Source organism: Corythoichthys intestinalis, chromosome 4 (assembly GCF_030265065.1).
Source record: "Corythoichthys intestinalis isolate RoL2023-P3 chromosome 4, ASM3026506v1, whole genome shotgun sequence".
In the NCBI taxonomy this organism is placed as follows: domain Eukaryota; kingdom Metazoa; phylum Chordata; class Actinopteri; order Syngnathiformes; family Syngnathidae; genus Corythoichthys; species Corythoichthys intestinalis.
The window spans coordinates 37,903,538-37,918,243 of record NC_080398.1 but is presented as its reverse complement, the minus strand read 5'-3'; the positions used below and the strand labels follow the sequence as shown (position 1 = coordinate 37,918,243).

Sequence of the window (14,706 nt, the reverse complement as noted above, 5' to 3'; positions counted from 1 at the left end):
TGCTTTTTTTCCCCCACATAACTGATTGCAAGACTTTTTTTTTTGAACTCTTTACGCTGTTTATTTTCCATGCACACATTCTAAATCAGTTCCGACTTCACCAAAAAATAACCTAATTGAATTGGACGAGCCTGACGTAGTACTACCACTCAACTGTGGGAGGCAGCGTGGTGCCATAATGCACTGAGAAAAATGTTCAGAAAATACAAAGAAAAGTAGTACTGTAGTTTGTATTCCAAAGTGGTGAATATGTTCTGTAAAATCCTTCCATGGGAAGTTTAATGAGTCAAAAATCAAAATTCAAACAATCATTTTCAAACAACTTTTTATGTATAAAACAATTACATTTTAGATCAGAAACATATATATCTATATTTTAAATAAACATAAAAAGAGGCTTGACAATAATATGAATGCACGGATCGAAAATACACACTATCATATGGTCACTTGTTATCTATACACTATATATTTTTTAATGTTTTTTCTTCAAGAAAATATGCAACATTATTGACAATATTATGTCAAATATAGGACAATTCTTTTTTGTTTTAGTGTTTTATTTAAATGTGGTTCTCAGTCTAAGGTGAGCCCAAGAAGTGCTGAAAGAATTCTCGCGCTTTCCTCTTCTCCGTGAGGTCCTGCTTGCTCGGCGACCGCAGGAGCAATGAGGCAAAAATAGTGGCTGCCGGTGGAGATACAAAATCATTATGACAATTTTAGGAGAAATTACATCACACTCAAGACTTTGCTGTCTTACCTACGATGGTAACATCTAATCGATTGCTTGCAGAATTCTTCAACAGCTCTCGCAGGAAGGCGGCTAAATAGTTAAAAACATTTCGGTGGCACTGAGGTAGCATGGAAATAACCTTTTTAAAAAAAAGGGAAGAAATACATTTTTAATGGATTGATTTAAATAAAAGGGAACTATAATGGTGGAGACAGTACCTTCTCACACTGCAAGGCGTCGGAGCAACATTCGAGGCACTCCTGGTAGGAGGAGTATGGAACAACGGGATCTGGAAGCGCATCCAGGAAGAGAAGCAATGCTTCGGCTACAGAGTGGTTGCTGCCAGCTATGCATCATCGCAAAGTCAAGGATTGATCGATCAAGAAATATGAGATTAATTTGATTTGGATTGAAATGAAATGCTCCATTTTATGCAGCGGGTTATTTTCCACCATGATTTGCAAATAAATTCTTTAACCCTTTAACACCGAACGTGTCGGCAGCGACGCGTTTACGCATGTCGTCTTTGAAGCTTCGTCACGCTGTAATTACGTCACCCACGTGCTGCTGGTTGGTCTCGTTTGAAGCTACGGAAGTTGATGTCCACACCAGTTTTTATCTGAAGTCAATCGACCAAGAAAAACGGGAGATAATGTCATTTGAGTTTTATAGTTTTATTGCACTCATAAATATGCATTAAAACGCTGCATGGACCATGTATCTATCTCCATATTTCCATCATTTCTTGTCCTTTTTCAAAACCGAAAGCAGCACAAAAGACTACATATATCCCAAGAGCCGTTGTGATGTCAAGAAGAGCGAACCGAATGTGGACATTTTTAATAAATTTCCGAGCGAGGCGCCAACTAAGGAAAAGGAGGCATGCTGAAGCAACCAACGGCCAGTTTGAGCGAGCGACTTTGAAACGTGCAGAATGAATCTAAAACTAAATTTAGCGCAAGCTAATGCATTATTTCATTAACTCAAGGAAGAAGATGAGCCGTATTTGTCGTTGTTTTCCTGGGATGAGTCGGCGTCTCGGCGAGAAGAAGTGACAGGCTGACAGCAGCGCGCAAACGGCGAAAGAGTAGGCTGTGTGACGTTGTGTGTGATGCAGCTCCGTGACCTGTTCATGCAGAAGCTTGAGTTCGCAAAAAAAAAAAAAAAAAAAAAAAAACTTAATTGGGTCGTATGCCAGAAAAATTAGAATTGAACTGAACTATTTGTCAATATTTTTGAAAATACTTTTTTTCAATGTTATATATATTTTTTCTTCACTATAATCTTTTCAAATTTTATAAAGATGAGTGTTCGAAAAGCTTGGTTGCATGTACTATATACTTTAGATAAGGTGATGGGTATTATACCTAACTTCACAAAGAGATATCCTCCAAACCCTTTTTGTGTTAGATGATATATTTTATATTTTTTTCCTCACTATTTTGCACTGCATATAACCCGTTTTGACAATAGTATGTGTAAAAGCCAAAAACGCCTATGACCATACTTGCTGTTTGTGTTGAATTGTCAAACATAAAACTATTCAATCTTATTTTTTTCTATTGAATGTTTATACTAACAAGTAGAATAAATATGATCAAGCTTCAAAACGTTTGGTCAAGCATGTTTGGTTGTCAATGGGACATCAACGTTACAAATTTTGAAAAAAAAATTGGGGATTTTTTTGTCTTTTTGGGTCCAAAATGTGGATTGTAATTGGTCAGTGAAGAAAACGACAGTTTGAACATGAAGTTCAAGGTGTCCTTAAAAAAGGGACCCAACTTGGCCATTGTGAACAATTTTTTCCTTGAAATATAAAGGCACCATCAAATGCATGCAAATTCGGCCAAAATAGGCTTAGGTGTTAAAGGGTTAAAAACAATGTGATTTTCTGTTTTTTTTTTCCACATTCTGTTTCTCATGGTTGAGGTTTAGCCCTGTTGACAATTACAGACCTCTCTAATATTTTCAAGTGGGAGAACTTGCACAATTAGTGGTTGACTAAATACTTATTTGCCCCACTGTAGGTCAATTTTGAAATTTGGCCAAATTGGGGGTCTCAGAACGGAACTTCAAGTCACCTGAGTGTTTTATGCCATATGTAAATCTGACGTTATTAGATTGTTTTGCTTATGGAGACGAGATGCTTGTGTGGCAGCATAGCGGGCTTTTTTTCAACATAGGGGTTTGACGGTTACGGTCATATCTTCGGGATCAAAGCACTGTTCCGGCCCTGAATCTTTTACCGTTCCGGCGTACCGGACTGTTCCGGCCCTTTTTCACCCCTGCCCAACAGTCCTTTGAAGGAAACTGTGACCAGCAATGAAAATGAGTTTGACGTTATTGATTGAAGGATACAAAGAGAATCCGCTATGCCAGTGTCAAGCGTGTCCCTTATTTCTGCAAATTCGCTCCGGAGTCCAGGTTGCTGAAATATGTCTTCCTATCAGGCAAAAGCAGCTTTTTAGTCAACAGGAAAGTCAGAAGAAAAAAAAAAAAAACCTTAACAAAACATAATAATCAAATTTCTCGACCTGTTTGCTTGCATTCCGAAACAAGTGATCCACCATCATCCAGAGTTCTTTTGGAATGTCCAGTGGCTTTTCTGTGCTTGCCGGTGTCTCTTTCACTGATGTGGCCATCTGTTCGAACAGTTGAATTAAAACTAGGGCTGTCAAAATTATCGCGTTAACGGGCGGTAATTAATTTTTTAAATTAATCACGTTAAAATATTTGACGCAATTAACGCACATGCCCTGCCCAAACAGATTAAAATGACAGTACAGTGTAATGTCCGCTTGTTACTTATTTTTTGGTGTTTGGTGCCCTCCGCTGGCGCTTGGGTCCAACTGATTTGGGTTAGTACCTTGAGTGAGCATGGTGTAATTATTGACATCAACAATGGCGAGCTACTAGTTTATTTTTTGATTGAAAATTTTACGAATTTTAATAAAACGAAAACATTAAGAGGGGTTTTCATATAAAATTTCTATAAATTGTACTAACATTCATCTTTTAAAGGGTATGTCAACCCCTGGGGAAATGTTAATATTCCATCATTTATCCATTAACGCATGCCTTTTGTATTCATATCATGCCACCGTGTAATTACGTACAAGAAAATGAGAGAAATTTGGATCGATTGTTAAGCTAAAACGACCGGCGCCCGACATCTGGCAGATTGTGTGCGTGACGTCATTACAAGTGAAGAGAGTGCCACTGGCCACTAGGGGGGCAGCGCCTGTCTGCATCAATATAATTCCTTCTAGGGAGGGGAGAATTAGGGGTGTTTTGAGCTGTTTATGCTGTTGCATTGTGTTCATCCTGCTCTGCACATATTCCAGGTTCCCTCATGAAGAAACACCCGTCGTTGTCAATAAAAGAGAATTCAGAATTGACAGTGCGGGGTGTTTCTTCAACAAGAAAAAGGCTCAGTGCTTTAATACTGAATGGCGGCGATGATGGCAGACAATTTCGTTTCTAGTTTCAGCGACGAATCCGACGTAGAAGGACGTAACGAAAGTTCATCTAATGGTGACGAGGAGAGTTACGAAGCTTTAATCGGTGTTTTAGGTTACCAATTTGAGCCCAAACGAACGCCAATGCAGCGTAATGAAACGGTCATTGAGGGGAGCAATGACACTGATGAAACATCGGCAGCAGATCGTGTGGGAAACACCAATGATTTGTTTTGCATTTCTTTTTGTGAAGCTGATACACTGTGACCGCAAAATAATGTATAGAATAATTATCATTTATTGCGCTATCATAGCTTTTCGCTCTGCCAACAGACACAAATATGAATGGGATCAGAAGATTTGTTCTATATATTTTACGAGCGATAATTTATACATGCATGCATTTATACATTTATACATCCTTTGCTTAGCCTTAGCCTCCTTTGCCAGTCATCGTTCTCTTTCTTGATATCTCGGGACATTTAGGTGGCTGGTGTATGGTGGGCACCGCATCTGCTTTGAGCAGCAATCTTGCAGAAAAACCCGATTTCACTTGTCCATAGTTCGAGAAGCTTTCAGGTGGAAAATGCGCACCACAGAAAACCGTGCCGGAGGCTCCGCTGGTTCTAGAAAATTAGCCCTCTTTGCTCTTCTTCTTCACTAGCTCTTCTTTACGAACTTTACCCATTGTCTGCGTAGTCCAGCTTTTTTTTTTCGCGTTCAGGAACTCATGGATACTATATTCCGATAAATAGCTATTTGTACACCACATAGCACAGCAGTTTTGAACCATTTTTGTGATGTTTTCGTCAAACAAACCCCAACGCTACGCTCTCGTCGTTAAAAAACAATGGCACCCGGCTCCGCCTCGACTGTCAATCACTTGTAGTGACGTCGCCGCCCCATTCGGCTGTTTCCGGAACACTTTCGGAAATGTTCGTCATTTTCGATCTATTTTCGATAATTGCTCATTAATGTGATTGATTTTTTTGTTAACTTTATCAATATTTGTTATCTTGGCACATAACGGTTCAATTGATGTCTCACACCCCCTTTGCCGTTTCATACCCTTTAAGAACTACAAGTCTTTCTATCTATGGATCGTTTTAAGAATGCTAATAATGTTGTTGATTTATTGTTATAATAAACAAATACAGTACTTATGTACCATATGTTGAATGTATATATCCGTCTTGTGCCTTATCTTTCCATTCCAACAATAATTTACAGAAAAATATGGCATATTTTATAGATGGTTTGAATTGCGATTAATTACGATTCATTAATTTTTTAGCTGTAATTAACTCGATTAAAAATTTTAATCATATGACAGCCCTAATTATAACAGATTCAATTCCGTTTTTACTTGAGAAAAAAGTCACCCACCAGTTGTCGTAGGGTCTCCTGAGACATGTCCTGGATTGGCTCCCTCAGCCGACACAGCACGTGGATGGGGGTGCCGAAGCAACTGGGCAGATAGCTTCCGGTCACCGAGATGAAGTAGTCCTTGCCGCGCTCCAAGTGAAGAACAAGGATGTCCTCGATTTCTTGCTTGCCAGAATTTAGGTCAGGTGCCATTAGGCGGTTAACAAAGACCTCGAGGTCGATGTCCATGGAAGCGCCTAGAGATTAAGACATTTAAGTATGCAATGTGTAAATCCAATAGAGAGTCACATGAAGCGTGGCTCACCCTGCGCGATGAAGCCTTTGTAGGGGCTGGCGGTGAGCCAGGGCTTGCAATACGTGGTTTCGTTTGGCTTTTGGATGAACTCAAACTGACACGGCACCTGGCCATCGTTGACCAGGGTCAACGTCCGGGCCTGGTGTTCCATGTACTTCACATTCTCAAAGTGGAACTGAGAGAGAAAGCATGCACATCACGATAACGTGCCTTTATATATTTTGACCTAACAAGTGTCAACTCATTGTCTGGCACTGACAGTGATAAATGAACCAGAGTGGCTTTAAAAATGAGCTGCTTTTACATTTACCACACATCATTTTGGCGTATTTCCACTTACAACACTGACACCTAGAAAATAAATCTAAATGAGCTCTACTGCTCAAACTGCTTTAACATTATTTCATAAATTGACTATGGCTGCCATTGACGGCAATAGACGTCCTATCCATTTTAACCTGGAGGGCTCGCAACTAGAGATGTCCCGATCGATCGGGTCCGATCACGTCATTTTCAAAGTATCGGAATCGGCATAAAAATATCGGACATGCCTTTTTTTAATATATATATATTTTTTGTAATTAAATCGTTTTCTAATTGTATTTTAACGTTACAGACATAATATGTTACACTCATCCAGAGTCTTTAGTTTAGGCTTAAGGTAGGGTTATCAAATTTATCCCGTTAACGGCGGTAATTAAATTTTTTTTTTTATCACGTTAAAATATTTAACGCTATTAACGCATGTGCTGCACGACCCACTCACGCATTGTCGCGTTCAATCTGTAATGGCGCCGTTTTACCTATATATAGAGCTAAAAGTCAGCGTAAAATGAGTAGAGTTAATTTTGGCAATTTTTGGAGCCTTTTTTTTTTAATTGGCTAAAGCCTGACAATCCCTCTCCCTACGATTAGAAATATTGTGGGAAGCAATGTGGGGAAGAAAGGTAGTAATTGATCTTTTTCTAAACACCCGATGTTATTTCGCAACGCAGAGAAGATATATCAATTAGTACCATTATGCACAGTCATGGTTGCACTTCCCATCATGCATTTGGGCAGAACAGTTAAATGGCTAAAGTATCATTTACTGAAAGCTCAACAAATACACTAGATGGCAATATTTAGTCACAATATACAAAGTCACATTTATCCTTTAAGAATTACAAGTCTTTCTATCCGTGGAGCCCTCTCACAGAAAGAATGTTAATAATGTAAATGCCATTGAGTATTTATTGTCATAATAAACAAATACAGTACTTATGTACTATATGTTGAATGTATATATTCGTCCGAGTTTTATTCATTTTTTTCTTAATGCATTGCCAAAATGTATATGATCGGGAAAAATTATCGGGAATGATTGGAATTGAATCGGGAGCAAAATAAAAAAGCAATCGGATCGGGAAATATCGGGATCGGCAGATACTCAAACTAAAACGATCGGGATCGGATCGGGAGCAAAAAAACATGATCGGAACAACCCTACTAGCAACGATTGTTCAATCGCCGCTAGCCCCTGCCAGTCAAAATGGATTGAACGTCTTTCGCCGTTAATGGCATTAAAACAATCATTCAATGCCAGCATTTTACATTTACCACCATCAATGGCAGTCACTTACCCTAATTTTCAGACTATAAGCCGCTACTTTTTCCCCTCGTTTTGAATCCTGCGGCTTATAGTCCAGTGTGGCTTATTTGTTTATTTATTTGGGTTAATAGGTAACACTTTATTTGACAGTGGGGTCATAAGACTGCCATAAGACCGTCATTATTATGACATGACGCTGTCATGAGCATTAATGAATGCTTATGACAGATGTCATTAAGTGTCATCGGGCAAATTATGTCACTAACTCCATTTATGTACAGCTTGGATCTTTTACATCCATTCAAAAGTGAGATAATTTGCCGGATAGCATGACAGTGTCATGTCATAATTATGATTGTCTAATAACAGTCTTATGGCGCCACTGTCAAATAAAGTGTTACCAAATACCATAACTAGCAATTAATGAAACAATTGAAACAGTAACTGAAGGAATAATTAGCACAGAAAACTAATTTTGTTTGATTTTTACATTTTTAGTGCTGCAATGCATGCTAGGAGGCATGTTGGACGACAACAGTGATTACAGCAGGTGGCAGCAGAGGTTGACTGTCTTTAATGGAGAAGTAAGGCCAAATGAAGCTCCTGGTAGCAATGAAGCAAATTTTTTCAAAGCCTCAAGGTGGTTCATTTGGTCTTATGTAGGGCTGTCAAAATTGTCGCGTTAACGGGCGTTAATTATTCATTCATTCATTCATTTTCCATGCCGCTTATTCCTCACGAGGGTCGCGGAGGTGCTGGAGCCTATCCCAGCTAACTTCAGGCAGTAGGCAGGGGACACCCTGAATTGGTTGCCAGCCAATCGCAGGGCACAAGGAGGGCGTTAATTAATTTTTAAAAAATTAATTACGTTAAAATATTTGACGCAATTAACGCAGATGCCCCACTCAGACAGATTTAAGTACAGTGAAACGCTCACTTGTTGTGTTTTATGGAGTTTTGCCACCCTCTGCTGGCGGTTGGGTGCGACTGATTTTATAGGCTTCAGCACCCATGAGCATTGTGTAAGTAATTATTGACATCAACAATGGCGGGTTACAAGTTTATTTTTTGATTGAAAATTTTACAAATTTTATTAAAACGAAAACATTAAGAGGGGTTTTAATATAAAATTTCTATAACTTGTACTAACATTTTTCTTTTAAGAACTACAAGTCTTTCTATCCATGGATCGCTTTAACAGAATGTTAATAATGTTAATGCCATCTTGTGAATTTATTGTTATAATTAAAAAAAAAAAAAAAACAGTCCTTATGTACCATATGCTGAATGTATATATCCATCTTGTGTCTTATCTTTCCATTCCAACAATAATTTACAGAAAAATATGGCATATTTTATAGATGGTTTGAATTGCGATTAATTGCGATTAATTACGATTAATTATTTTTTTAAGCTGTAATTAACTCGATTAAAATTTTTAATCGTTTGACAGCCCTAGTCTTATGACATCTTATGATGCCGCTGTCAAATAAGTGATACCGGTTAATATCTTTTGATGTTAATATCCCATAATACAGCGAGGACGCCTGCGGCTTATAGTTCGGTGCGGCTTATCTATGAACAAATGCTGTTTTCGTGTCAAATTTGGTGGGTGGTGGCTTACAGTCAGGTGCGCTTTATAGTCCAAAAATTACGGTAGTTAAAACTAAATATAGCTTTAACTTTACCTCTCGTTTTGACAAGGTTACAGATGGAATGCACTCGTTTTCCATTTTGTCCAAATTGCAGACAATCTCCTCAAAGGTCTTCTTGTAGGAGTCTGTGTTCACTCTCTTGATCTGGACACAAATAAATTACCACTTAAAATACATTTTCCAGTAGTAGACATGTACCGATTACCCGTTGCAAAAAATTTCCGTCATACTGTCCTTAAGGTATTAGCTATTTTTTATGACCCAAAAATGCAGGGAGAAATCTCTCGCTTGCAGCTTCAAAGCTCAACCCTCCCCCACCGGTTGTTGATCAGTGTCAGTGAGTCAGCTGGGCTACACAATGGCTGGAGGAGGTGAAACTCCTGAACTTTTTCCCCCGACGAAGAAAACAAAAACGCTGGTATGGGAATACTTCGGCCACAGAAAAGTTACAGATGGCCGCGGCTTAGAGGAGGAAGGCCAACTGACATGTAAAACATGTTTGTGGAGGGTGGCTGCCGAGGAGGTAATACCTCCAATATGATTTCCCATTTATACAGAATTAAAGGTGAGTAAACACTAAGAGTGCAACGGTTTGCGGTTCAAAGCCGAACCGTATGGTTCGCCCTGTACGGTTCAATACGCCTTTATGAACCGCGCCTTTTCGGTTTTGCAATTAATTTATTCCCAACGCTTGTGGAATGAATTGGTCGAGCTCTGTGTGCTACGTGAAGCACAGCTGTGGAGAAATTCCCCCCCCCGCCGCAAGTAAATGTCCGATCGCTGTCAAGCACCTGTGTAATAGAAGCTGAGTAACGCTCTCTCTCGCTTACGATCGAAGTGAAAGTGAAACAAGAAAGAAAACAAAAACCTATGGCGAGCGGAGGAGTGGAGAGACCGAATTTTGAGGAAGCACTGGCTTCTTTCAAATCTGCGGTGTGGCAACATTTCGGTTTCCCCGTGGACTACAATGCGGTGGGAGAGAAAATAGGAGGGAGAGAAAACATTGAAAAAACAAACAAACAATTTGCAAGCATTGCTCAGCGCTTGTTCCCTATGCTAATGGCAACACTTATAACATGACTCCAGCACCTCAGCCGGTATCACCCACAGATATTACTTTCTCAGAGCAGGACAACCCCAGAGATGACACCAGTGAAAACACACTACGGGCTTAGTTAATTCATCTGCAATGCTTGACCCGTGTTTAGGCATGTGCCGGTTACTGGTTTCACGGTTTACCGTGGTGTGAAAACGTCACGGTTTCAAAACCACTAAAATTTTCCGTCAGACCGTAGTACGGTATTCGCTAATTTTCATGTGTCAAAAATGCAGCCAGAAGTGGCTTGGCGCAGTAGCGCTCAGCCCCTCCCGTCTGTTGCTGCGTGTGAAAGTGACGCTATCGGCTTGACAGCCAGTGAACCCAAAAACAAATCATCCAAACATAAGGCGTACTTTTCTTCAATTTATTGAGCTCTCAGATCATGGTAAGTGGAATATACAAAATTAATACATTTAAAACGTTGTACAATTGTATTTTTCCATGTGTGAGTAGCATCAACAGCTTAGCACCATGAAAAGTTCGCCAAAAACAAAACACACATTTTCCTTTCAAATTCAATATACAAACTAACTCAAAGCTTACAAAGACGAATGTTAGCCTAGGCTTAGCTGGGGGAGCAACTTCGTCGAGTGTTACAGCCGCAGAGTGAGAAAACCAGCTTGATTCGCTTGAATGAAGAGGAAAAGGGGATAGCATCAAAGATCGCTAATTACGAAAGATGCTCTTGCCCTAAGCACAAATCCACGTTCGCTGGATCAAGGAGAGGTCTCACTCCCAATGTTTTTTTTTTATTATTATTTTTTTTTAGATGAAACCTTTCCACAACAATATTTACACTTTAAACTAACTTATACATTTTTAACTTATGAACTTATGAATTCTTTATTTTTTAACACATAGGCGTGACATGTATGACTAGAGCTGACACAGTGGCGGAAAATGGCAAAACTTCACTTGAGCTTTTCCACCCTCAAAAAAAAGTCATGCAGTAAAATGTTTTTTAAAAATTATTCAGAAGTGTTTTTACTTTTTTATGGAAATTGTTTTGTTCTTGCTCTAATCTTGAGCAACTTGAGCTGTGGCTGTGGGTATAGTCTATAAGTTATATTTATTTTATTTGAAATATTTGTTTTTTTATTGATAATTTATTTTAACAATATATTCATGTTCCAGTTTGCAACGTTGCAATGTTCTGAAATTTTTTTTTAAAGTCCTGTTCAATGGAAAAAAAAAATATTTTTAACCCATACATCTCAAAATAACACATTTTGGAGCTATAATTGCAATACCGTGATACCGTGAAACCGCGATATTTTTGCCCACGGTTATCGTACCGTCAAAATCTCATACCGGCACATGCCTACCCGTGTTACATTGTTCCCTCGCCGGCATATTTCTCCAACAAAGTATTCCCGGACATTTATGAAATGGCACGCAAAGCCATCGAAGATGACTTTGCTAAAGCACATAGTTTCGCCGTGACATCTGATAGTTGGACGTCCCGTGCTACAGAGTGCTACTACCTAACTGTGATGGTCCACTATAATTCATACCTGTCAAGTTGTACGGTCTCGGCGTAATTTGTACAAGTGAGCACTGATTTTTAAATGTGTACGCCGTACGTTACGTTCAAATTCTGTATGTTTTTCGTGCATTACGTTTTTTTCCCTCCGTTCGTTAATGCATTGTTTGAATGACGCGAGAAAAGTCAAGAGGCAAGGAGAGGGAAGAGTGTTTGTTGTGACGCTGCAGCAAACGCGATGCTAGGCTAGGTGGCTCCAATATTTCATGGCTGTAGCCGACAGCCAACAATCTACGCCTAGATATCTCATGCATATAGAACTACATGCGAAATGACAGACTCGGTAGCGTTAGTAAACAGCCGCCATTTTAGAGCAGTAAACTTCTCAGAAAGGCTGTTGTAGTGAACCTTCCTAGTGAACTTAAGTAACTTTTTATCTAAAATACTCCTAAATCGGCAAAATCTTGACTTGAGTCTATCTTTAAATGATGAAACAGTTTTAAAATTTTCACATGTCAAAAGTAGACAGAAGGAAACTAATGCAAAAACGGGAGCAATTTTATCAACTTTAACGGTTGATTCAGAACATTAAATGACCTCCAAACATAGCAAAGGTTACTACGGTATTTTTTATTTTTTTATATGACAAAAAAAAAAACATGAAAGGTAACACCAGTTACTTTGCCAAGTAACTTTTTTACTACTGTGTGTGTATTTTAGTAGTCAGTCACTAAACTAGCCAAAGAGCTAAGAGGCATTTTAACAGTCGAACATGTTTACATTTTAAGTGTTTATTTCATTTTCTTAAAAGCAAAATAAAGGCAGTTAAAAAAAATAAATAAAAAAAAAATAAAAACGCAAAAAGCAAACTGAAACCAAACCGAAACCGTGATCCCAAAACCGAGGTTCAAACAGAACCGTGGGCTAACTGAACCGTTGCACCCCTAGTAAACACTGTCATGTTTGTTTCCCACCAGCTACGAGAGTGAACTCCAGCGGGTTTAGTGTGTCTATCGGTGGTAATATGTGGAGTTTTTTTTTTTTCTCTGGCAACTGTGTGTTGAGGAAGAGAGTGTTTGTATAATGTAAACATGATACAAGTCATACACACGTGCTTTTTATGGAAAATAATTCTATCAGTTTTGTTGAGCTTTGGCTGTGGGTTCAGGCTCACCTAAAGGACTGCAGTTATTTTAATTTTAGTTAGAATATTTACGTTATTTTTTTAAGTTATTTGTCCCTACTTAGCAACAGTAGCTAATGTCATGAATATTAATGAACGGAAGTGACGTGTTGCTTGCGGTACGCCATTGTGGTTGGATTATCTTTAAATACCCGCTACTTTTTGAGCATAATTCTAGCTTTGTATAGGCTAATGTTCCTATTGTTGAAAGCACAAAGGTGTGTCATAAACAACTAGCACATTTATATTTTGCATTTTGTTTTCTTACTGTACCGAAAATGAACCGAACCGTGACCTCAAAACCGAGGTACGTACCGAACCGAGATTTTTGTGTACCGTTACACCCCTAGCTAATACGATCGTAAAGTTTGTGAGATAACACTGTTCTAAATAAACAAAACAACTGCAACTATATTGTACTTAATTACAACTGTGCTGTAAACGAGTGTATTGGATTGTTTAAAAATAAATATATAAAAAGTTTTACATCATGCTGAAGTGAAACTTTAATTTCATAGGTTGTTTTCTAACCACTAGAGGGAGCTTGCGTACTAAAATCACTGACTTTTTACTTTGCCAAAGACAACTGATGTTCAACAAGGTTTTACCGATGCAGCCTGAGCCAAAAAAAGCAGCTATTGTTGTGTATCTAAGGCAGTCAAACACTTGGTAAACTTCATAATCAATGAATGTCACATAAACACAACTAAAACACTATGTTACACAAAAGTTTGGTCTATTAGTTGTTCATGTTCTAGTTTAGTTCTTAGTGTGCAAAAAAGCAGGTTAACAAAAGTAGATTTATATATTACTAAAAAAAATAATATATGGTTACATCTTGCATAAATATTTGTAAAACTCAATTGTCTTTCTAATTGAAAAAAAAAAAAAACATCCTTTGAAAATAGTTGATGTACTGTACATAAAAATGTGAGGGACTTTCCGTTTCATTTTAAGTAAGTAATTTCCTGCCCTTTACTCACCCCAATGTTGAGCAACGAACTGACAGGTTTGTGGTCGCTGGTCTTTAGTGCCATGTGACTCTGGTAATGCTTCTGACTGATGTGCTTTCCTCGCCACAGGATACGGTCGCACCATGCAGGCACACGACATTTTTCACTAAAAACAAAACCACACACATTTAACTCTGGATTCTTTAGATTGTGAAGTACGACGACTCGTTTGGCGTTACCTTGTATCCCACGTGTCGGAGCCGGTGTCATATTTGTAGGTGGGCTGGAAAGCGATCTCCCCCTCCACGAAACCGACGAACACAGCCTCCTCGTCAATTTGCCTTTTGAGCTGCGGACGAACATGATTAGTGAACAACAAAACAATCAGTTGGATGTAGATTGCAAAGACGTAATGAGATTAGAGCTGAAACGAGTACTCGAGCAACTCGAGTAACTCGAGTTTAAAAACTGATCCGAGTAATTTTATTCACCTCGAGTAATCGTTTATTTTGACAGCTCTAAGCATCACGTTTTGCTAGGACTACTTTTAATGCGGGACAGCGCGCTGTCACGTGCGGAGAGGAAGAGGAAGAAAAAAAAAAAAAACTTACCGCAGCCGACAGCCGCCACAAACGACGCCGACGTTGCTAAATACTAGCCCGCACAATGCTACATTGGTAACAGGCAGCGTCTGGTGCGTCTCATAGAGATCACATGTATGTTGAACTAGATGCAAAATGACACACTCGGCCGCGTCTGGGCAGCGTTTGTAAACAGCCGCCATCTTAAAGCAGTACAGCGCTAAGCGCTAATAAAGAGCGCTAAGCGCTAATAAATAAGATTAACGTTACTGTCGCTACTAGCTCACAG

The 14,706-nt window shown here is 38.9% G+C and overlaps 1 protein-coding gene across 3 annotated transcripts in view; it reads right to left on the bottom strand.

Moving 5' to 3' along the window:
* Positions 1 to 300: 300 nt before the first annotated feature.
* The window catches only part of inpp5b (inositol polyphosphate-5-phosphatase B), a 55,409-nt gene continuing 41,003 nt past the window's right edge, over positions 301 to 14,706 (bottom strand). The window contains exons 14-23 of one of the 3 annotated variants that reach the window (XM_057833458.1): positions 14,076 to 14,185; positions 13,867 to 14,002; positions 9,152 to 9,262; positions 5,882 to 6,047; positions 5,578 to 5,813; positions 3,268 to 3,375; positions 3,092 to 3,176; positions 952 to 1,079; positions 761 to 872; positions 301 to 685 (exon numbers count right to left, since the gene is read on the bottom strand). In XM_057833458.1, the coding sequence (XP_057689441.1) occupies positions 582 to 685; positions 761 to 872; positions 952 to 1,079; positions 3,092 to 3,176; positions 3,268 to 3,375; positions 5,578 to 5,813; positions 5,882 to 6,047; positions 9,152 to 9,262; positions 13,867 to 14,002; positions 14,076 to 14,185 (1,296 nt within the window). In that variant the 3' untranslated portion in view covers positions 301 to 581. The remainder of the gene's footprint in view (positions 686 to 760; positions 873 to 951; positions 1,080 to 3,091; positions 3,177 to 3,267; positions 3,376 to 5,577; positions 5,814 to 5,881; positions 6,048 to 9,151; positions 9,263 to 13,866; positions 14,003 to 14,075; positions 14,186 to 14,706) is intronic. The other 2 variants (XM_057833459.1, XM_057833460.1) reach the window with 2 other exon arrangements.